Here is a 23667-nt window from a genome sequence, read left to right on the forward strand (position 1 = left end):
AATCTGTTTTTTAATGTTAATTAAGATATGTATTAGAGATATGTAGATTATTCTGATATCTATTCTTGAAATTCAGAGCACATTCATTAAATGTCTCAGATTTTGGAGGAACCCTATCTAATAAAAGAGTAATATGCAAATTAACCTACCTCCGGTACACCAACAAGCCACGCTCACCAGCCAATCAGGAGCAAGTATGCAAATTAACCCAACCAAGATGGCTGTGGTCACAGAGCGAGCAGGAGGCTTGAGTTTCCCTGTCAATGGAGGAAGCCAAGCTTTCTGCCTGCCTTAGCCTGCCTTGGCCTCCGCTTAAGGCTACAACGTTTCAATTATAGAAGATAAATAAATCCCAACAAAAAATGGTGGCAGCCACGGAGCTGGAGAGAGCAGGAGGCTTGAGTTGCCTCCGGCAATGGAGGAAGCCAAGTTTCTGCAGCCCTGGCCTGCTTTGGCCTCCGCTTAAGGCTACAAACTTTCAGTTATAGAAGATAAATAAATCCCAACAAAAATCGCTGCAGCCACGGAGCGAGCAGGAGGCTTGGCTCCACTCAAGGTTACAAAGTTTCAATTATAGAAGATAAATAAATCCCAGATACCAGGGCCTCCGCTTAGATCTCCGGGGGGCGTGGCTGGCCTGAAAAACACCACAGGCCCCTCACCCAGGGCACTCCATGCCCCAAGGGAATCCCCACCCTGATCCGGGACACCCTTCAAGGCAAACCATCCAGCCCCCACCCGTGCACCAGGCCTCTATCCTATCTAATCCTATCTAATAAAAGAATAATAGGCAAATTGACCATCACTCCAACACACAATATGGCTGCCCCCATGTGGTCAAAGATGACTGACCCCATGTGGACATAAGATGGCCGCCACAAGATGGCAAGCAGGGGAGGGCAGTTGGGAGGGACCAGGTCTGCAAGGGAGGGCAGTTGTGGGTGATCAGGCCACAGGGGAGGGCAGCTGGGAGAAACCAGGCCTGCAAGGGAGGGCAGTTAGGGGTGACCAGGCCTGCAGGTGAGGGCAGTTAGGGGCAAACAGGCTGGCAGGGGAGCAGTTAGGTATCAATCAGGCTGGCAGGGGAGTGGTTAGGGGGTGATCAGGTTGGCAGGCAGAAGTGGTTAGGGGCAATCAGGAAGGCAGGCAGGTGAGCAGTTGGGAGCCAGCAGTCCTGGATTGTGAGAGGGATGTCCAACTGCCCGTTTAGGCCCTATCCAGGTAGGATCAGGCCTAAATGGGCAGTAGGACATCCCTCGAGGGGTCCCAGATTGGAGAGGGTGCAGCCTGGGCTGAGGGACACACCACCCTGTGCATGAATTTCGTGCACCGAGCCTCTAATTCTGGTAATAAAGACTATGAGGCAGTTGGTCTCATGCTTTTTTGGAGAATAATTATTTATTATGCTTGTTTAATATAAATTTCCTGACTCTACCCATTAAAATGTTGACTCAGTGTTTTTGGGCTTCTACAATCTGCATTTGAAACAGCACAGTGACAATTCTTATGGAATTCATATATTCCATGATCAAAAGTAGTTCTGTGATGAATGAAAAGATAAAACGGTGTTGTCTGACTTGCCCTGGAGATCTTACAACCTGTTATAGTTAATACAACTAATATTCAAAACTATACTCTTTGGTGGCCCATAAAAATTAATAATGCTTTTGGTGCTGGTTGTGAAAACAGAATCATACTTCAGAAATATATGTCTAGCAAATATACAAGATGTTGAAGAAGTACTTGACTGTATCTTAGAGAATTAATTCAAATATTCCAAACCTGGTATTAATAATAGTAAAGGAAAGAGACATGGAATTTGTTTTCAAGAACCAACAATGTTTAGTACCTTAGCATTGCTATTTATGTATGTGTTTATGTATGTATGTATGTTGTATGTATGTTTTAATTGCCCTGCCTTAACCAGACCCAAACCCAATAGTCCCAGCAGAGGCAGTTTCACATGGTGGTTTCATTGATACTCAATGCTTCCAGTCAACTCAAGAGAACCAGGCACTGTGCCAAATGAAAACAAAGACTCATTGGTGGCTGGACTGATCTTTCAGGGATTTCTCACCCAGAAAACAACTATTTCCTCTTACTCTCTGTTCACTATGTCCAAGCATGAATGGATTCTTTCTTCTAATTTTCTATGTGATTATCTTCCTCTGTAAGTTGGGAGGAAATTATAAACCAGGTGTCAGCCTTCATAGCAGAATATACACTTACAGAAAATGGCAGTGTTATCTCCTTAAAAACTAGAGGAACTTCTTATTAGGTTTTCAGATAATAATTACATTCTGATTCTAACTATATACAATTAACACCAGCTGTATCAGATAGGGTCCAGTCAAAAACGCATAGGAATTTATAGCTATTTTATAGTTAAATGAAAGTGGTAGGTAGCTACTTAAAGGTTAGTGGAACAAAAAGAAGATGTTGAAAACTAGAGATATTAGTAACTACAGGGAGTAGCTCCCACACTTAGGATTAAAGAAAAGGAAGCGATGGGATATCAAGAATCCGGGGGCTTGAAAGGGAAGTTTATTCCTCAGGATGGACAAAGTGGGAGCTCAGCCCTTCCTGGATGATGTTCAGACCCACAAAGGGCAACACATTGCTGGTCTTGGACTATCAGTGGAAGCAAAGTTAGCTGGCACAGGTACCTTCTATCTTTAAGGGGTAAAACATAGTTGCTACTGTAAGAGCTAAAAGTGTCTGCAGGCAGGGGAGTTATGATACTGTACTATGGATATAACCCAGATAAGAACTGGAAACAGGAGGGGAGCATTTTTCCTCTTCTCCCTTCTTTTGATCTTCTTTTAGTATCTCCCATTGGCAGAATAAGAACAGAACACTGGCTGCCAGGATAATCTGGGAAACACAATTTTTTTATTTTAATTTGTTAAATTTTTATTTATTTCAGAGAGGAAGGGAGAGGAAGAGATAGAAACATCAATGGTGAGAGGGAATCATTAATTGGCTGCCTCCTGCACGTTGGACCGAGCCTGCAACCAGAATCAAACCTGGGACCCTTTGGCTGACACTCTATCCACTGAGCCAAACCGGCTGACACTCTATCCACTGAGCCAAACCGGCTAGGGCTGGGAAACATCTTATATAAAAAAGGCTAATATGCAAATCGACTGAATGGTGGAACGAATGGTCGCTATGATGCACACTGACCACCAGGAGGCAGATGCTCAATGCAGGAGCTGCCCCATGGTGGTCAGTGCTCTCCTACAGGGGGAGCTTTGCTCAGCCACAAGCCCGGCTGATGGCTGGCGAGCGCAGTGGCCCACCTCTGCCGCAGTGCTATAGATGTCTGTCAGTTGAACATCTCCTGAGGGCTTCTGGTTTGCAAAAGGGTGCAGGCTGGGCTGAGGGGACCTCTTTCCCCTACCCCACCCCTGCCCTGAGTGCACAAATGCCATGCACCAGGCCTCTAGTAATTTATCAAAACTTTGTAGTTTGGAAATTTAGTTGAGCATTTGGGAAAGCAGTTTGCATAATCACAGAACAATTTTTAGAAGGGTGGCCTAGAGCTGAGGCACAATCTATCTATATAAAAGCCTAATTGACCGTCGCAACTGAATGAACAACCAAACAGGCTGCGTGGGGCGACCAGGCCGGCAGGGGGGTCAGTGAGGGGTGACCAAATGACTGAACAGCAGGCTGTGTGGGGCGACCAGGCCGGCAGGGATGCAGTTGGGGGCAATCAGGCTGGTGGGTGGGGGGGTAGTCAGTGGTGATCAGTCCGGCAGACCGAGGCAGTTAGGGGTGATCAGGTAGGCAGGCAGGTGAGCGATTAGGAGCCAGTGGTCCAGGATTGTGAGAGGGATGTCCGACTGCCCAGGGATCAGGCCTAAACCGGCAGTCGGACATCCCCCGAGGGGTCCTGGATTGGAGAGGGTGTAGGCTGGGCTGAGGAGACCCCCCCATGCATGAATTTCATGCACCGGGCCTCTAGTAGGTAAATAACTAGCAGAATAGCTGTAACAATCCTTAATTTAAAAAGGTCTATGTCTTAAGAAAGAATAATTGAGAACCACCACTCATTTCCTTGGAATATGAGACAATTAAGGTATTCAATTTGTTCAAAAGCATCTGGGTGTCCTCAGAAAAATTTTATTGGCTGTCTAAAATGACAAGTAAGTAAAATCTACTATTTAACTGTTCAAAATACCTGAATACTGAATGGCCTCCTCTCCTAGACAACCAATATTCTGCTTAATAAAAGTCCTTCATGGCCCTGGCTGGGTGGCTCAGTTGGTTAGAGCATCATTTTGTGCACCAAGAGGTTGTGGGTTCGATTCCCAGTCAGGGCACATGCCTGGGTTGTGGGTTTGATTACCAGTCAGAGTGCTTTGACAACAGGGCAGAGATGTACAAAATCGAAGCAAAGAGTAGGACTTTATAAAAGCAATTCTGGCAAGAGATGTTGGAGACCTAAGCTAAGAAAGTAGCAATGGGAATCGGACAGAGAGAATGTATTTCAGAAAAATTTAGCAGTTAAAGACAATGGAGTGAGAAAAGTACATGTGAGGAGTGAGAAAGTAAAGGAACCTAGGAGGATGCCTTAGCTTCTGGCTTAAAAGGATGGCATGTGATTGTGTATCAACCAAAAAAGGGAAAATGAAGAAATAGCTTTGGAAGGAAATGTGACAAGTTTAGTTTTGGGCTTGCTGATTGCACAATATAGAACTATTATCTGAACATCACTGAAAGTTATTTTATTTGGGTATTGGGCCTTGAATATAAGGATTTTCCTTTGGAATTCTTTGGAGAAGAGTAAATCCTTGTTTCCTACAGAACAAACTCTGAACTAATAACTAGGGCAATTAGGTATGCTCCCACATTGTAGAGGCCCTGATGGCTTTGCTAACCTCCTGTCTCATTCCCTCCTCAAAAAGTGGTGCTTCAGGAAGATCAAACACATCATAGAGACACTGTGATATTTGAAACATGTGTGCTTTTTTAAATGCTCTGTCTGGAAGAATGAGCTGCCCACCTGACTAATTTTGATATCTTTGATCTTCTATGGAAATAAGCTCAGATGTAACTTTTAGGATATTATTCTTGGGAGGGAGAGGAACCAAAAAATAAAACACCATAGAATTTATCATTCTCCTTTTTATGTGTCCTCCATCTTTATATTATTCCATTTTTATTTTTATTTTTATTTTTAGAGTTAATTTTAATGTATTTACTTAAGTATCAGTCTCCCCTTTGAGTACTTTAAATGTATCAAGGCAACATAGATGTATTTAAATGAGATACATACCAGAAACAATATTTTTTTTTTATAATTCATACACTGACAAATATTATCTGTTAGATATATAATGAGAAACTTAAAATCAAAGTAGTAATAAAATAGGAAAAGAGGAAAAGAAGGCAATCCACAAAAGATGAAACACAAAATGCCCAATAAACAAAAAGTGATGCTCAACTTCAGTAATCAGTGAAACACACATAACCAAGAAAGACCCCCTCAGCTTCACTAAACTTTAGTCAGGTTCCTTCCTGACTATAACTCCTTGACCTCCCTTTTCTTAGAGGATTTACCTTAGAAAACTTGAGATAAAAATTCTCTTCCCCTTTGAGATATAAATCTTCTTCCCTCCTCTTATCAGTTTTACAACCAAAAACTGTCTGTCAAGGACTTGGGAACCATTCCTTTGAAATGTAATTATCAAGAAAGATAGGGCCTCATCAGTGATAACACTGGCAAATTTGTTCTCCCATGCAGGGGCTTTCTTGTTGTTCTGTTGATTTTTTTGTGTTTTTTGTTTTTGTTTTTGCTGTACAGAAGCTTTTTATTTTGATGTAGTCCCATTTGTTTATTTTCTCTTTAGTTTCCATTGCCCTAGGAGCTGTATTGGTGAAGATATTGCTTTAGCATATGTCTGAGATTTTGCTGCCTGTGGATTAATCTAATATTTTTATGGTTTCCCATCTTATGTTTAAGTCCTTGATTCATTTTGAGTTTATTTTTGTGTATGGTGTAAGTTGGTGGTCTAGTTTCATTTTTTTGCATGTGTGTGTCCAATTTTCCCAACACCATTTATTGAAGAGACTGTCTTGACTCCATTGTATGCTCTTGCCTCCTTTGTCAAATATTAATTGAGCATAGTGGTTTGGGTCGATATCTGGGTTTTCTATTCTATTCCATTGATCTATATGTCTGTTCTTGTGCCAGTATCAGGCTGTTTTGAGAACAGTGGCTTTGTAATCTGGTATTGAGATCCCACCTACTTTGTTCTTCTTTCTCAGGATTGCTGCAGCTATTTGGGGTCTTTTTTTATTCCAGATGAATTTTTGGAGAGTTCATTCTAGGTCTGTGAAATATGTCGTTGGTATTTTAATGGGGAGTGCATTGAATCTATAAATTGCTTTGGGTAGGATGGACATTTTAATGATGTTGATTCTACCAATCCATGAACACGGTATGTTCTTCCATCTGTTTATGTCTTCCTCTATCTCTTTTTTCAGTGTCCTGTAGTTTTCTGAGTACAGGTCTTTTACCTCCTAGTTAAGTTTATTCTTAGGTATGTTAATTTTTTTTGTGTGCAATGGTAAATGAAATTTTTTTTTTCAGTCTCTCTTTCTGTAAGTTCACTATTGGTATATAGAAATGCCATATATTTCTTGGCATTAATTTTGTATCCTGCTACTTTGCTGAATTGATTTATTAAGTATAATAATTTATTGATGGAGTCTCTAGGGTTCTCTATGTACAGTATCATGCCATCTGCAAATAATGACAGTTTTACCTCTTCTTTTCCAATTTGGATACCTTTTGTTTTGTCTTCTTGTCTAATTGTTATGGTTATCACCGATAATGGTTTAATCTCTAACATTTACAGGGAACTCATACAAATTAACAAAAGGAAGATAAACAACCCAATCAAAAAATGGGCAAAGGACCTAAATAAATACTTTTTGAGAGAGGACATAAGGAAGGCCAAGAGACATATGAAAACATGCTCAAAGTCACTAATCATCTGAGAGATGCAAATCAAAACGACAATGCGGTACCATCTCACACCTGTCAGAATGGCTATCATCAACAAATCAACAAATGACAAGTGCTGGCGAGGATGCAGAGAAAAAGGAACCCTCATGCACTGTGGGTGGGAATGCAGACTGGTGCAGCCACTGTGGAGAACAGTATGGAGTTTCCTCAAAAAACTAAAAATGGAACTCCCATTTGACCCAGCGATCCCACTTCTAGGAATATATCCCAAGAAACTAGAAACACCAATCAGAAAGGATATATGCACCCCTATGTTCATAGCAGAACAATTTACCATAGCTGAGATTTGGAAACAGCCTAAGTGCCCGTCAGCAGATGAGTGGATTAAAAAACAGTGGTAGAGCTTCACAATAGAATTCTACGCTGTGGTAAAAAGAAGGAATTCTTACCATTTGCAACAGCATGGATGGACCTAGAGACCATATGCTAAGCGAAATAAGCCAGTCAGAGAAAGATAAATATCACATGATCTCACCCATTTGTGGAATATAATGAACAACATAAACCGATGAACAAAAACAGATCCAGAGACAGAGAAGCATCCATCAGACTGTCAAACCTCAGAGGGAAGGTAGAAGAGGTTGGGGTTAAGGGGGAGAGATCAACCAAAGGACTTGTATGCATGCATATAAGCCTAACTAATGGACACAGATACCAGGGGGGTGAAGGCATGAGTGGGGGGCGATGAGGGGATAAGGATACATATGTAATACCTTAATCAATAAAGAAAAAATAAAAAGAAAGATAGGGTCTCAATCTGTCCATTTCTGTGAATGGGTAGGAGCCTAACCTTGATAAGTGTCATTAGCAAAAGCATATGGCCTGATCACATAGACCAAAGGCTACCCCCCACCCTCTCCCAGTACCTTTCCTGTGGCCCACCCCAGCAATTAAAACTATCCCACATTTTGTTTCAGTAGAGTTGAGTTCAATTTCCTTACATTGCAAAGTCTTGACTCCTATTTCAGTAGTTTTGAATAAGGACTTCCTTTCCTGTTCAATTCTGTCTGGTACACTTTTTCTTTAATACACAAATATATTTTTTAATCATTATATCCAAAAGTTTGGAAACTTAAAAAGTCTGAGGATATGTAATTATGCCAAAAACATTAAAAAATGAGTTCACCTATAGTGTTTGTGTAATTGATAAGATGATTTTGAAAATGAATTTTATTATCTGAAGTAAGTTATACTCAAGTGGATAAAGGTGATTTCCTGTAACAGTGCTTATAATAATTAAATTAGAAAACAATAGACAATGCATCGTAGTATATTCATATCTCAATTAAAATGAAGTGTATTTCATTAGCAGAAAGACTATTGGTGACATAGAAATTTGAAAAGCACTGCTATATATTTTTCACATATGTGAAAATACATGTATGTATGCTTGCATGCATGGCATGTCAAGGAACAGAACCAAAGAGAAAAAAAGATCATCAATGTTTCCATAAACATTTTAAACAATCTGGGAGATTCAGGGAAGATAGTAGTAGTCGTTGCATTATAGCTTTTGGAAACTCCCAAATCCTTATGTGAAATAAACAGAACAATTAAGTGGTAAAATCAAAATAACGTGGAAACCATGTACAACCCATCTCATGAGTTACCCTCATGAACCTCAAAATACAATGAATGAGGGCATACTACCAAGAACCATAAACCTACATGCTACCATCATGCGTGCAGAGAAAGCACTGAAAGCAACACAGCAGGTTACAGACCTGAAACCAAACAAAAGCAAAATAGTCAACAGATACTCACTGGAAATCAAATCGAAAACAGCAGAGAACTGGGAGAGGAGTGCTCATCCTAACAGTGGATGAGTGTGAAGACCCTGATATAAGGCTTCGGGGCTGCATCTTCTGAAACCTTTTAAACTCTCACAACTAATCTGGCAACTCTGCCTTACCTTGAGAGGGTCTATCTATATCGAAGAGGAACTGCTGGAAGTGGGGTCAAGAATTAGTGGGACAAGAGCAAAGGAGAATTAGGAAAGAGAAAATATGAATAAATATAGGGGAGGGGACAAGCTAGAATAGCTCAGAAAACAAGTCACCGTATTTTTTAAACAATACATGAACACAGTGGGACCGTGAACTAAATAAATCTAGAAAACCCATCTACTAGTAAATCAAGCCTCCTTATAGAAATTTAGAAAATATAAATTTACATAAAAATAAGCAACAGAAAAGGATTGTGATCAACTCCCATTAAGATTATAATAAAGTATTCTCTACAGTGAAAGCTCACCAGTAAGACATGTTCAAAATATAGACCACCGTTTTAATATACCACATCAAAATGAGCTGTAAGGAACTAAGAAAAGAATATCAAATAATAACATAATATAAAATAATAACATAAGTCAGAATTAGAAAAATTCAGAAATGAGATTGGAGGTATTAAAAAAAAAGAAAAGGGAAAAAATTATTTAAAAATAGAGGTAAAGTAAACTCCAGGCTAAAACAATCAAACTGAAACTGCTACCAAAAATCATATAGGAGAAGTCACCACTCCCAGCCTGATGGTTTTATATTCCCAATGTCCTATTGCATATGATGCTTTCTTGTAATGCGAATATTGTAGTGTTTTTATAAGAGTTCTTCATGCTGCTTCATAGAGACTTATTTTAGAGATGCCAATAAATAAGTGCTTTAATAAACAAGGGCATACACGTTTGTTCCTTACACTCTGTTCTATCGACCAGCAGCAAGGCCATCCTCTGGGAGCACATAAGGAATGCCCCACTTCAGATCTCCTGTATCATACTCGGCTTTTTAACAGGAACCCCCAGAGAGATTTGCATACATATCTGTATACACAAGAGAGTTTGAGAAGCTTTGGGCCCAGATCACATGCTCTACTATTTATTTTAATTATTTATAGTTAGTGAGCACTTAATTGGTCAATAAGCTATATGAAACTATTCTTTCTACGCAGGAGAGGTATGGAAGTTATTAAAGAGCTGAAAGTATATCCAACTTGTTCCTACATGATGCATTTTAGCAATTAATCCTGAGGGAGACTATACCAATTTTGGTAAGCATTCTGTTTATTTGCAACAGAATGATATAAAAATAGACCTGAATATAAATATGGCTTCTTTTTTGGCTTTATGGTCACCTATATGAATTTGAGCAAGTCATAATAAAATATATCTGATGATATGCTCTTAAATTTTAAATTTGTTCTTCCTTTAGTGATCATACAGTTACACTTAACACTGTCCTAGTCAAAACAGACCATAACTTTGTTTTATGTCCTCTGGTGGGGTATAGATTTAGTTATGAGATTTGCAGAATAGGTGGCTGATCTGGAATGCATGCTAGGAGGCTCCTCAAGCTTTCACTAATCAGTCATTCCTTTTCACCTCAGTGATTTAACATCAGTTCTGTGTCTAAGCCAAAGCAATGAAAATCATTTCTTAGGCATTCAAGGACAAACCCTTTTATTTCAATTCTATTATTTAAATTCATGAATGTGATATATAACTTTTCAAGAGAATGAAAAATGACTTTAGATGATTCATTAGATGTCCAGATTCCATTAAATAATCTTGTTAACAAAATAGCAAGCAGCCAGGATGAGTCTCAATTATTTAAAGACCAAAATGGAAATGTATAATCAGAATAATATTCATAGTGATTATATATTAATTGAAATATATTTAACTTCAGCATATACTTCAGTTCTAGTTAGTATAATTTTCATCATTAGTGTAAAAACTGCAGTGAACGACAACTTCAAAGTTTTACAATTTGGGGCATTCTACAGGATGAGGACGTGTTTCTTTGTGAAATTTTCTGATTTATTATGCAGGGTTTTATATAACCTTTCAGTATTAGGCACTTGTAAAATACAGGGTGGGGCAAAAGTAGGTTTATAGATGTGAGTACCTGAAACAGTTTATTCTTGTATTATTATTTATTAATTACGGTATTATTTTTTTCACATGAACAACTGTAAATGTACTTTGCCCTGCCCTGCATAAATCAAAGTGTACAGTCATTATTCAAGATTATTTTCACTATGTCAGAAAGGCTCGAATCTAAGTAACCTTATAAAGATGATTTATTTTTAGTGTAATTAAATAAGGTAAACACAACAAGCTACTTAGTTATTTTCAGTAGTTTTTCTTATATTTGGGATAATTCATTAATAGGCTATTTGTCAACACTTTGCAAAGTAAGCTGAATACACTTTAATGAAATTTGATAAAACTTTCATTTTATAAAGACTACACACTTTTAATATACATATTTGAAACTGTTATTAATGGAAACAAATTTTATATGCTTGCATTACCTGTTTGAAATAATTTGTGTTTAAATTTAAAAATAATCAACTAGACAACATAAAATAATACAAAATAATTTATATGATATGAATAAATACATAATTATAGTAGTTCTGGAAATAAAAGTAAAGATTGCATTTTCTAAAGAAAATGCCACTGATAGTATGTTTTTGAGTTCTTTCTAATCTCAATTCCTACGTGAAAGTTTGAAGTGAAGGTGATTTATCATGAAAATAAGTATGAGAAAGCCAAGAATTTTCACTCACTCTATAATCCTGTAGAGAAGTCCCCCCACTTTATACATTTGAAGACTCCTGTGGATATCTGAAACCACAGAGTACCAAATCCTGTATATACTATTTTTTCCTATACATTCACACCTATGACAAAGTTTAATTTATATCTTAGGCACAGTAAGAGTTAACAACAATAATAAAATAGAATAATTAGTGCAATATATTATAAAAAGTTATGTTGATATGGTGCCTCTTTCTCTCTCAAAATATCTTATTGTACTGTACTCACCTTTATGATGATGTGAGATGACACTATGCCTACGTGATGAGATGAAGAGAGGTGAATGACAGAATGACATAGGCAATGTGACGTAGTATTAGTCTAGTATAAGCGATACTTCAACACAAGCACTGTAATACTGCAACAGTCAATCTGATCCTCACGTTGGCTACTACTAGTAAGTAAGTAACCGTGGGTAGCATATACAGTGTGGATACAATGGACAAAAGGATGATTCATGTCTCCCATCAGACAGAGTGCCATGCTGTGAGATTTCATTATGCTACTCAAAATTGCATGCAATTGAAAATTTATGGATTATTTCTGGAATTTTCCATTTAATATTTTTGGACCATGGTTGACCAAGGGTAACTGAATACCCCAAAACTGTATGTGGATAAGGGGGGCTATGATATTACTAACTATAGTTCATCCTTGAACAATGTGAAGGTTAGGGCCACCAACCCCCATGAAAATCCACATATAACTTTTGACTTCCTAAAAACTTTACTAATAACCTTCTGTTGACCAGAAGTTTTACCAATAATATAAACAGTTGATTAACACATATTTTGTATGCTACATATATTATACACTGTATTTTATAATAAAGTCAGCTAGAGAAAAGAAAATGTTATTGAAAATCATAAATACATTTATAGTACTGTATGTATTTCTTGAAAAAAAATCTGCCTATAAATGGACTTGCACAGTTCAAATGCATATAGTTCCAGGGTCAATTTACAGTTATTCTTCAGTGGCTAACAAAATATCATTTTCATTGTACTATGCATGTGAAATGCACTATTCTCTTCCAAGGTCATTGGCAGAGGCTCTTCTAAGGTTAGTTACTAAGTAACAAATCCAAAAATACAACATAAACAATAGAACAAACACGTTTGATTTATTGGCTATAGAAGATCAGCCAACATTTTTTTTATAGATTCGGTAACTTGATATTCCAATGTGTTATCTCTCTATTTCTAAGTTAATATCATTGAAGTTTAATAATTTCTGTTTTGCTAAGCCTACTTCCTGAGATAACACATAGAAGAGGAAACTGGACAGTGCTATCAATGGCAGGAACCATGTCATTATCGCTGTTATGATGCAGTGCGTAGTTTGTAGAACAGGGAAGAGTTGAGAATAGAGGTGACAAAAGGCTTGAGATCTGAGTCCTGGATTCTTTAAATATTTAGAATCTGGGAAGATGAGGAGAACCCATTAAAGAGAAGAGAAAGAATGTGTCATGAGATAAGAAGAACCTACTGGTAAACAGTCCTTATAAAGATAGGCTTTGGGTGAGTGAATAAGAGGTTATGCAGGAGGGCCTAGGTACTCTGAATACACCAGTCTCTATAGACCCATATCTAACTACTCTGCAGAGGCATGTTGAGAACGCCTCTGGGAAATAAGTCATATGAACACACACTTAACAGACTTAGTTGTCATATTGTATGTGCAATGATGAATATGACAATAGGCAAAGGTGAAGACAATTCAAAGACTTAAAATCACCCTACTATTTGTGAAAGCCTGGTATCTGAATCAACTTGTTATGGCTAAAAGAACGTTTTTCCACTGGGGTTTAGAACCTGCGTCAATTAGGTACTTTGAAAAGATGGCAGGTGTCAGAGGTGAACTGAAATGAAGGCTTAAAACCATTTCAATCCTATGAATCAGGCTACCAGTGAAATATACAAACCTATGTAAATAACCCAAATTCAATAAATAAAAATATAAAATAAGTTTCTGTAACATTGGGATTTTAAAATTATTCCACTGAAATAAGAAAATATTTTCAATTTCCTCTGTGAGAACACTACATAAGTAGCTGTGTTTTATGAGAAACATGACAGTTTACATTTAATAATAGTCTACAGGAGGGATACAAATGAAATAGAAAATCGATTCAAGTGACAGTAAAATATTTAACAACCTGGACATTTGCACAAATTGAGCAAAATCATTACATTTACATGACACAATTATTCCTTATTATATAAAGAAACTCATTTTTGAGGTGGCAAATGAACTGTGTTCAACTTATGTTGTATTTTACAAAGAATAAATATCAATGTAAGGTAGAAATAATGGTGTATTTCAAGTTCTAAACACAAAGGACACCCTGGTAAGCTTTGTAGAGAACAATATTTTAAAGTCAGTAAGACCATGTAAAACTATGTGTTAACTTGCTTTACCAACATAGAAAACTAGCCAAACACAGGAAAAATATTATAGTGCTTTATGAAAACAGAAATATGACCTACCTTTGCTACTCTCCCTGTCCCTCTCTATTTCAGCATGCTTTCCACAGTGGCTTCTTAACCACTTATTAAAAATTGAAAGGCAACAGCTATAAACTCTTAGAAACATAACCAGCCATTGATAGCAGATGTGGATTTTTTGCTGAAAACAATGTATATCTTAAATCTTCCCAAATCTGATGGATAGTTGCTTGTATCATATCTGTCCATTTCAGTAGTAATTGAAAACAGGGTTTTGGAAGTAAAAATTCATTCTTGCCACTTTGACAGGTATGGTTCTGTGAGAAAACTATTAGGAGATGAATATCCTCCATTGTCTCTACTTCTCTTGTGAAACAAACAAAAAAGGATTATCTATACATAACAAGTTCTTGAGCTTATAAATAAGCTCAGGGGTGAAAAATTCCTATAAAATTGCTAATTCTGTATATATACACACACACTCACAATCTATATTAGAATGAAATTTCAACCTAAGCTATTTTTCTAATACTTTTTACCGGTTTCGGCTATGCCTTAATATTCAAATGGCAATGAAATTATAGTACATATCAGTACTAAGGAGAGGATAAAAATGAAAGATTACTCAATAGTATCTTAATAGATAAGTATCATAATTTTAAAGTATAGTGGAGGACATTTTAACTCTTAGTAAAATTTTTGTAATAAAACCATTTTGTTGTCATTTTTTTCTTCTTGTGATAAACTGTATTAAACCCAATAACAAAAACACATATCCTTATCTGTTCCTACAAGAGTAGAAGATATTTAATTTTCACTAGGAAATTGTATTAATTGTATTAATACATTAAATTTTGTGGCCTTTGGTTCAGTTGCTGCACCAAGTGTACTAAATCCATTTACCTTTTATGTTAAATTTATTACTGTGTTTAACAGAAAAACATATTTCTTTGTATTAATTTTTAGCTTTGATTTTACACCTCTTTTGGCTTCCACTCCTTTATCCAATGTTTGGCTTATTAATAAGGTGCTAGAAGGAATGGGGCATTGGTGCTTGAAACATTAGTAGTGTTCTAAATTAACTACAAGAGAATAAAAAGCAAATAAAATCTTCTCCCACCATGAAAGGACATGTCCAATAGATTCAAAATAGCCTGTTGTGGTTTAGAGGGGGACTAGGCCAGTCTCCACAGAGGGCACAGGTCCAGAGATTACTTTATAAAGTAATTATCTTTGGTATGACCTGAGGTAAATGAGGACTTGAAAGTTAGCTGCTCTGGGTACATTCACTTTCACACATTTCTCAGTTGATGACCTTGGTTGTCTCACCCATGTAAACAAATGTATATATATATAACAATTGAGGGTAGAGAATGTATATTCCTCATTTTGTATGTTAACACAAGGAAACTGAATTCATTTGGTGATTTTTGTTTAATTTGGCAATTCCATCTTTTGTGATATTGATCGGTCCAGCTACACCAGAAGTGTTTTCCAAACCCATACAATCAAGACAAAGTGAATGATTGGTGAGCATTTTTGGAAGACCAAATTCATAAGAGTTAAATCCAAGTAAGTTTTTTTTTTTTCCCCATAACAAACATACAGTTAACCAATTCCTTTGCAATTTGACTATAATGAAAATCTATTAAATAAAATATTTTGATATTATGGCATGATAACATTAAAATGTAGTATTTATTTATAGGCCTTAGCCATCCCCGTTTAACATTATTCACCAATATACATTTATTATCCACCATACTAGTTACTAGTTTGATCATGCCCTCAGGATGATCTCACTTTAAAACCTTTAATTCTCAGAACTGACGATCATTCACTAGTTTCTCCTACAAAAATGTTATCACCATTTAAAGCCATAAGTTAAAAATAAACAAAACCCCAAGCATGTATGTCCTAAATAACTAAAAAGTAGGTTCATTTTCATTTTCAACTCCTCTGGCATGCTTCTAAATTCACTATCATTATTACTTTACATTCATAATAATAATCTTTAACTATATTTCAAAATTGATTCTTTAAAAAAGTACTAGAATCAGAACTTACAGTCTGTGATTTTTAGTGTCCTCTTGACTTCTCCACTTCCTGATCCCCCACAGCCATCTTCATCGTCACAGTCCCCGCTGACCTGTTCAACTGTGCCGCCGCCACTGCCCAGGTGAACTTCCCACTTGTCGGGTTTGGGTGACCTACCCTGTAACAACTAAATATGAATTAAAAAAATTTTTATTACGAGCAAATTCAAATCATTTAAAAATGCTATTCAGGAACATATATTGAAATTAGGATTATGTTCTTATGTGGGTGCTCTATTTTGATGTAGACACTGTACTAAATCAAGTGTATAAGAAAAGTAAAAACTACTGAAATAATAATAAATAATGTGCAAGGTGTTACAGCCAAAAGGGCTATGGTCTGAATATTAGCTCTGTGCTAAAGCTTTGGAAAGCAAATAAAACCAGGTCTTCTTGCTCATGAAGAGTTTGGCTAGAGGACCCTTTGTTTCTGAATAAACAATGTTTAAGCACAATAAATCAAACTCCAATGCAACACAACTTCCTTTGTAGTATATTACAGTATATTCTGCTGGTTTTTAAACCAACAATCCAAAATTTCTCAAAAATTCATTTACTAAACTAATACTATTCTTCCAGAAAAACATTAAAAGAATTTAGAATTTTAGACATATATGTTTTTAGCTTTAGTTCTTGGATTAAATACATAGCCCAATGCATATAGCACAGAACTAAACCTTGGAACAAAAGACTTAAGTCCTACTTCCATTTCTCCAAGTAAGTTAAGAAATTTAACCAACTTCTTGGTTCTCAAGCATTTCATTTATTTTTATGAGCAAAATAGACGGAATAGCTATTTTCCCTAGAGCACAAGAGTGCTGGTAATATTTTTGAATAGTATTATAAATGCCTGAACTCCTTTAAAAAAAAAAAGGTGACACTATAAATAATAAACTATTTCACTTAACACAAAAGCTGAGTAAAATGATCCAATATATGATACTTACCCCTCTAAGGCAGTTCTGGAGAACACATGACCAGACATGAGCACTAGAGGGTACTGCTATATTGTGAATGAAATATACCTCTGTTGAACACTTAATGGTCATTTACATTTTCAAGGTGCTTTATGAAAGTATTACAGTTGTTACTTCTAAGAGATTCCCTATATAATAATATTGATTATCAGACAATAATTAAATGCACAACCCAAGGAGAGAAATTCATACAGAAAAAGATAAGAGTGAAATATTCTCCGTATACCCAAGATAAATATGTTTAGCATTTAAAGAACATTTACACTAAGCAACTACACTTTGACAATTCATAAGCTTTCAAAAAAAAAGGTCATGAATTCAGAAATATTACAGTCCCTTAAAATGTATTTTTCCTAACAAAAATGAAATGCTAAAACAACAATAATTTTTAAATTCTTATCAAAATTTATTTCAATGCATCAGCATTTTCCAAAAAGTATTAATAGGTATTAAATTTAAAAAGAGGGCTTTCTTTATGGTCAAGTGGATTTAGGCAACAACAAATTTCTATGTTTAGTGCACTTCCTGAAGGAGAGATACAGATATATAACAAAGCACATACTTTAAACAATAAAATAAAGAATAATAAAAAATGTAAAGAGAAAGATATTGCATGTAAATAAAAACTTACTATTTTAAGAAATTGGTTGAAAGCAATTAAATATATTAATTGTTAGAGAATGATTCATTTATTTATAATGACTTATAAAGATAATTAATAACATTTTTTAAAGAAAACTTTTTTGTTTTTTATATTTCTTTTATAAATCACTGAAATAATCTAAGAAACATCTATAAGGCACAAGAATTCATATTTTTAAAAGAGAGAACTATACAAAACTATATTTTAATTTAAATATCTGTGGTGGGTAGAATTGCAAAATAGGCCCCAAAATGACCCACTCTCATCCCTGGACTGTGAATATAATATCACTAGAGGCCCGATTCACGAAATTTGTGCAAGGGGCTTGACCCCGGCCATTTTGGCCTCTGCCTCTGCCTCAGCCTCTACCTCTGCCTCTGCCTCTGCCACGGCAGCCAGGGGCCTCTGCCTCTGCCTCGGCCCCAGCCGGCAGCAGCTTGGTCTGGAAGGACGTTAGGAAGGACATCCAGTCTAATTAGCATATTATGCTTTTATTCTTATAGAAGAAGACTAGAGGCCCGGTACACAAAATTCATGCACAGGGGGGTGTCCCTCAGCCTGGCCTGCACCCTCTCTAATCCGGGACTCCTTGAGGGATCAGGCCTAAACCAGCAGTCAGACAACCCTCTTGCAATCTGGGACTGTGATCTGGAATCTGCCTGCCTGCCTGATCCTCCCCGCCCACCCCCCCACCCCCGTAACCGCTGGCCTGCCTACCTGATCATCCCTAACCACTTTCCTGCCTACCTGATCACCCCTAACCACTCTGCCTGCCTGTCTGATCGCCCCTAACCGCCTCTGCCTTGCCCCTACCACCGTGGCTTTGTCCAGAAGAAGGTCCAGATGGTCGTCTAGAAGACATCCAGTCTAATTAGCATATTAACCTTTTATTAGTATAGATTGTCATATCCACTACATTACATGGCAAAAGGAAATTTGCTAATGTAATTAAGGTTATTATTCAGTTGACTTTAAGTTCATCAAAAGGGAGACTCTATAGGTGGACCTACTGTAATCACATGAGTTCTTTGAAAGCTGAAAATTTTGCCTGGCTATCAGCATAAATCAGAGAGCTTTGAAACTTGGGGAAGGAGGAAGGATGTTTGGACTTTAGAAATCAGGCTGTTGGCCTTGAAGGTGTAAACTTGGATGTTGTGAGAGGGCCTGTGAGAGATTCTATCAAGAGTCCTGCTGCCAGGAACTGAACTTCTGGCAATCTCTAGTTGCTGAGAGTGATCCACTTTACAGCCTGCAAGGAAGTCAGCCTTTAGTCCCACAACTGAATTGTACCAACTTAGCTGAGTCTATAGGAGGATTCTCCCCCTTATCCTCCAATTGATTCAAGCTTGGCTGACAACTTGACTTGAGGCTTGTGAGACCCTAAGCAGAAAGCCCTGAGCAATGAGCCCATCTGGACTTCTAAACTATGGACCTATGCATTAATAAATAAAAGTTTTCTTAAACTGCTAAAAGTGTAGTAATTTGTTGTGCAGCAACAGAAAATAAATACACTCTCTAACCGCCACTTACTTCTTGGGCAATGTTTTCTTCTGGTCTCTCTTGATTCTCTAACATATTGCTCAGGATAAAATGTCGACATATCCATAAGACAACACCTTACTGAAAAGATTATGCTATTGGATTTGACCTATTCTCTATCTTTCAGGTTCTCTACCTTTTTCAATGCCTCTCACTTTTTTCTAATTCTCTGAGCAAGAGATATAATTGCTGTTCACTATGATCAACTTATCCAGCTCTATCCAGGATCAATCTGACCCATGCTGCCAGGCTCCCAATAATCCCATCTCCCTTTAGTAGGATCAATACTGCTATCTCCTCTGTATGAAGGTTCTGCCTTACAATGCTCATTTTCTTACTTCTCAATTATTATGCATCCACAAATGTTCATTTTCATTTTCACATCTACACTAATAAAAGAGAAAGATGCAAATTAACCATACCTCTGTGACGCCCACCAGCCAATCAGGAGTGAGTATACAAATTAACCCAACAAAGATGGCAGGTTAATTTGCATATGCAAGTGCCAAGCCTGGGTCCCGGGGATGGGCACCAAACCCGCAGCCTCCCAGGACCATCGCCACCCCGGGAGGCGAGGGCAGCTGCGCAGCTTGACAGCAGATAGCAGGGTCTGCTTGGCCGTAGCTGCGGCAACCCACAAGCAGGCAAGCGGGCCAGCAGCAGTACCCAGCAGGGCCTGCTTGCCCATTGCCGTGGTGTGGAGCAGGCAGGCCCCGCAGAGAGCAGAGAACCATGAGGATTGGGCCTAAGCTGTCAGTAGGACATTCCCTGAGGGCTTCCAGATTGGAGAGGGTGCAGGTCGGGCTGAGGGACCCACCCCCATGCATGAATTTCATGCACCGGGCCTCTAGTTTATAACAAAACTTAACTTGTAAAAAATCCCAAAAAATTTCCCATCAACCAAAATAATAGGATTTTCACAGTAAGATCCATATTCAACATCTCACATCTTTTAAAAAAATATATTTTTATTGATTTCACAGAGGAAGGGAGAGGAAGAGAGAGATAGAAAATAATTGATTGGCTGCCTCCTGCACACCCCCACACTGGGGATCCAGCCAGCAACCTGGGCATGTGCCCTGACTGCGAATCAAACCATGACCACCTGGTTCTTAGGTCAATGCTCAACCACTGAGCCATGCCAGTCGGGCAAATTTCACATCTTTTGAACTAAGCTATTTTGATTTCTTCTGAGTTTGCTCGTCTTTCTCCACACATCAAAAATAAAGATGTTTCAATTAACAATGTAAATCCTTTATTCTTTTTTTTTTAATAAAATAAAAATAAAAGGTGTAAGTTTTACCTGGCTATCAGCATAAGTCACAGAGATTGTAGCTTGGTAAGGTGGGGAGGAGGATGGGACTTTGTAGTCTCTTTCTGGGAACCCATCCTGACAGATTGTGTTCTCATCTGTATACAAATTACACTTAAGTCTTTGTTTATAGCCCTTATTAACCTGTAGTTCATTTCTAAGTAAGGATTGGATATAAAACATACTCTACCACTTTGTATATTAAAGTAGAACCATTCATCTCCACTAGCAATGCATCACCACAACTTATCTTCCCAACTCATTTTTCTGCAGTGGATATCAGTCTCCCTCATCTACTAACACCAGATTATTTCTCCCTAATCAGTACTTTTGCCATGCCGTTTCTCTGCCTTAGCACTCTTTGTGACTCTTTACTATAAAAAACCACTGGTTCCCAACATGCCTGGAGGATAAATCTCAGTCCAGATAGATGAGTCACAGAAAGAGGCCTGGTGGTAAAATGTTTGAGGAATTCACACTATGGCCCCTTCTTGATATCCCTGAAGAATTTGACAGGAAGCAATTTTGTTTAGTTAAGGTTCACCTCTCATTTTCCAAATTTACATAAGCAAATTAACCCCTCCTCTCACTCAACAACCAGTGACATACTTTTGGAAATGTGCCCTAAAAAAGAAGTTCAAATTTAGCTTGAAGTTAAGGTCCCCATATATGATATAGTTTTAAAAGAATTTATGTCTAAACACTGCCCACTGCCTCCAGTACCCAAATTCAGCCACACAGCATTGTGTTTTTCATACAGAAATTATATGAATGTATAGTCTACAGTTTGTCTATGCTTGTTTTATATTCTCCTCACTTCCAATTTTTGTTTTTCCTTCACATAGAATAACCCCTTTGCTCTTCCTCAACTTATTACAGTATACCTAATTTCAAGTTTAACTTAAATAACTTATTTTTCCAGCCCACAAATATTTCTCTGATCTTTTAAATGTGTGTACCATTCATTGACAATTAACTTTCTTGGGCATATGCTATGACTTTCTGATAAACGGCAAGTTTCTTAAAGACAAGCTCATGATTTAATCATCATATGCTCACCATCATGACCATAAGGATTTCAACATTGTTGATGCTAAATAAATACGGTTTAATTTATTTATTTTAACTTTGAAAGTAATTTATTATATTTACCCTGTCTTCAATGCCCTTTATATCTAAATCAGTAAAGGGCTTTCACTTTTACTCAAATCTTTGGAGGCCATAATGTTCTAGATCACAGTGGTCGGCAAACTCATTAGTCAACAGAGCCAAATATCAACAGTACAACGATTGAAATTTCTTTTGAGAGCCAAATTTTTTAAACTTAAACTTCTTCTAATGCCACTTCTTCAAAATAGACTCGCCCAGGCCGTGGTATTTTGTGGAAGAGCCACACTCAAGGAGCCAAAGAGCCGCATGTGGCTCGCGAGCCACAGTTTGCCGAACACGGTTCTAGAATAACTTTGGATTTATGTTTATTGACTGGAAGATTGATTCATTATTCATTCAGTGACATCTATTGAGCACATATTATACAATGTGTATGTGTTTTGAAAGATATACATTCATATAAATTTGAATTCATACTATGTTTTAGTTCTTAACAAGTTCTCAGTATATACCTTAGTGTACTTCTAATTTGGCATTCATGAATATGCAATAATTTAGAATTAAAATAAAAGAAATAATATGAAGTCAGATAAAAAGGAGCAATAGACTAAAGATTTAGTTTTGCAATCTTGCTAAATTATTTTTCTCTTTAATCCTTAATAAGAAATAAATTAAAAACAATCTTATTCCTGAGTACCTGGAAACATCTAAGAAGTTATTTATACAAAAATTTGACATTAAAATATCATATCAAGAAATATTTCCCAAATATATATATTTGCCATATTAATTTCTATAAACTAGAAAGAAAAGGGAAGTTCCAATTACCTTTTAAAATGAATATGTAAAAATATTTTTCAAATAATTGAATTGGGAAAAATATTTTTTTTCTAGGGCATGGAGGGACTTTAGCTTCAGAATTTGGGTCATCAGGTAATGAAATCCTCCCCTTTCTTTCAGGGAGGACCAGTCCTCTCCAGTCCTCTCCTCCCCCAATGTCTCCTAGAGACAGCATGCAAATCACCCCGGTCCCCCAGATCTTTTGGATTCACCCAAAAGGCAAGTGTTATTTCACATACTGCTCTGAAACCACTTCCATCAAAGAGGAGCCCTCCTCACATGTCTTTAATAAAACAAAAGGGTTTCCACATGTGCACATTTAAAGGAACATTCACAAACAAAATGACTATAGAATGATAATGAAGCCAATTTCTATAAATGTCACATGAAAATAAGTAATATTACAACAGACACACTCATACCACATCCTGTTACAAATATCTCTTCATTTCCCCCACATACATGAATAGCTGTTGAATATATTCATAAAATATAGAACACATAAGAATTTTTCAAAACTTAAAATTTCAAGTGAATTTAACATTACTTCTCCGGGCTTACATGTTTTGCATCTGTAAAATGGGAGAAAAATATTTATTTGAAAGATTTTTGTGAGTTATTATTTTGGTTCAATTATGTAAACTGCTAGCAAACTGCAAGTGTTCATTATTATCATTATAACCAGGAGGAAATGGGATTGCTGATTCCATCTTTGAAGGAGGAAACATAAGGGAGTAAAAAATGTCCTCCTTCATCTTCATACTACCTTAAATGATGTCATTTTGAACACTTGAACCCTGTCATGAAGGGTAGAAAGTCGATCGATACTTGTGCATTTCTAGAACAATTACAATAAAGGGCATGATTTGAGTCCCAGCTACACATTGTGTGCCTTTAAGCAAATCACATAAGCCAATTAGAACTCATTTTATTCTACTGAATAATAATGCAAGGGAGGCACTTTATGACCTTTAAAGCAATATGCTCACTTACAGTGTCTGTGCAAGACACTGCACCCATAAAATTGAGAAGTAAACAAGTGAGAATAGAGTGAAAAACAACAACAA

The 23667-nt window shown here is 37.0% G+C and overlaps 1 protein-coding gene across 1 annotated transcript in view; it reads right to left on the bottom strand.

Annotated features, from left to right (window-relative positions):
• Window positions 1–23667, bottom strand: part of GPC5 (glypican 5) — a gene marked incomplete at both ends in the record, with an annotated part of 1343473 nt that overhangs the window by 648100 nt on the left and 671706 nt on the right. Inside the window, one exon of the mRNA XM_079779628.1 lies at window positions 16151–16307. Within this exon, the coding sequence (XP_079635754.1) occupies window positions 16151–16307 (157 nt within the window). The remainder of the gene's footprint in view (window positions 1–16150; window positions 16308–23667) is intronic.

This window comes from Cnephaeus nilssonii (genome assembly GCF_951640355.1).
Source record: "Cnephaeus nilssonii genome assembly, chromosome: 8".
Lineage (NCBI taxonomy): Eukaryota > Metazoa > Chordata > Mammalia > Chiroptera > Vespertilionidae > Cnephaeus > Cnephaeus nilssonii.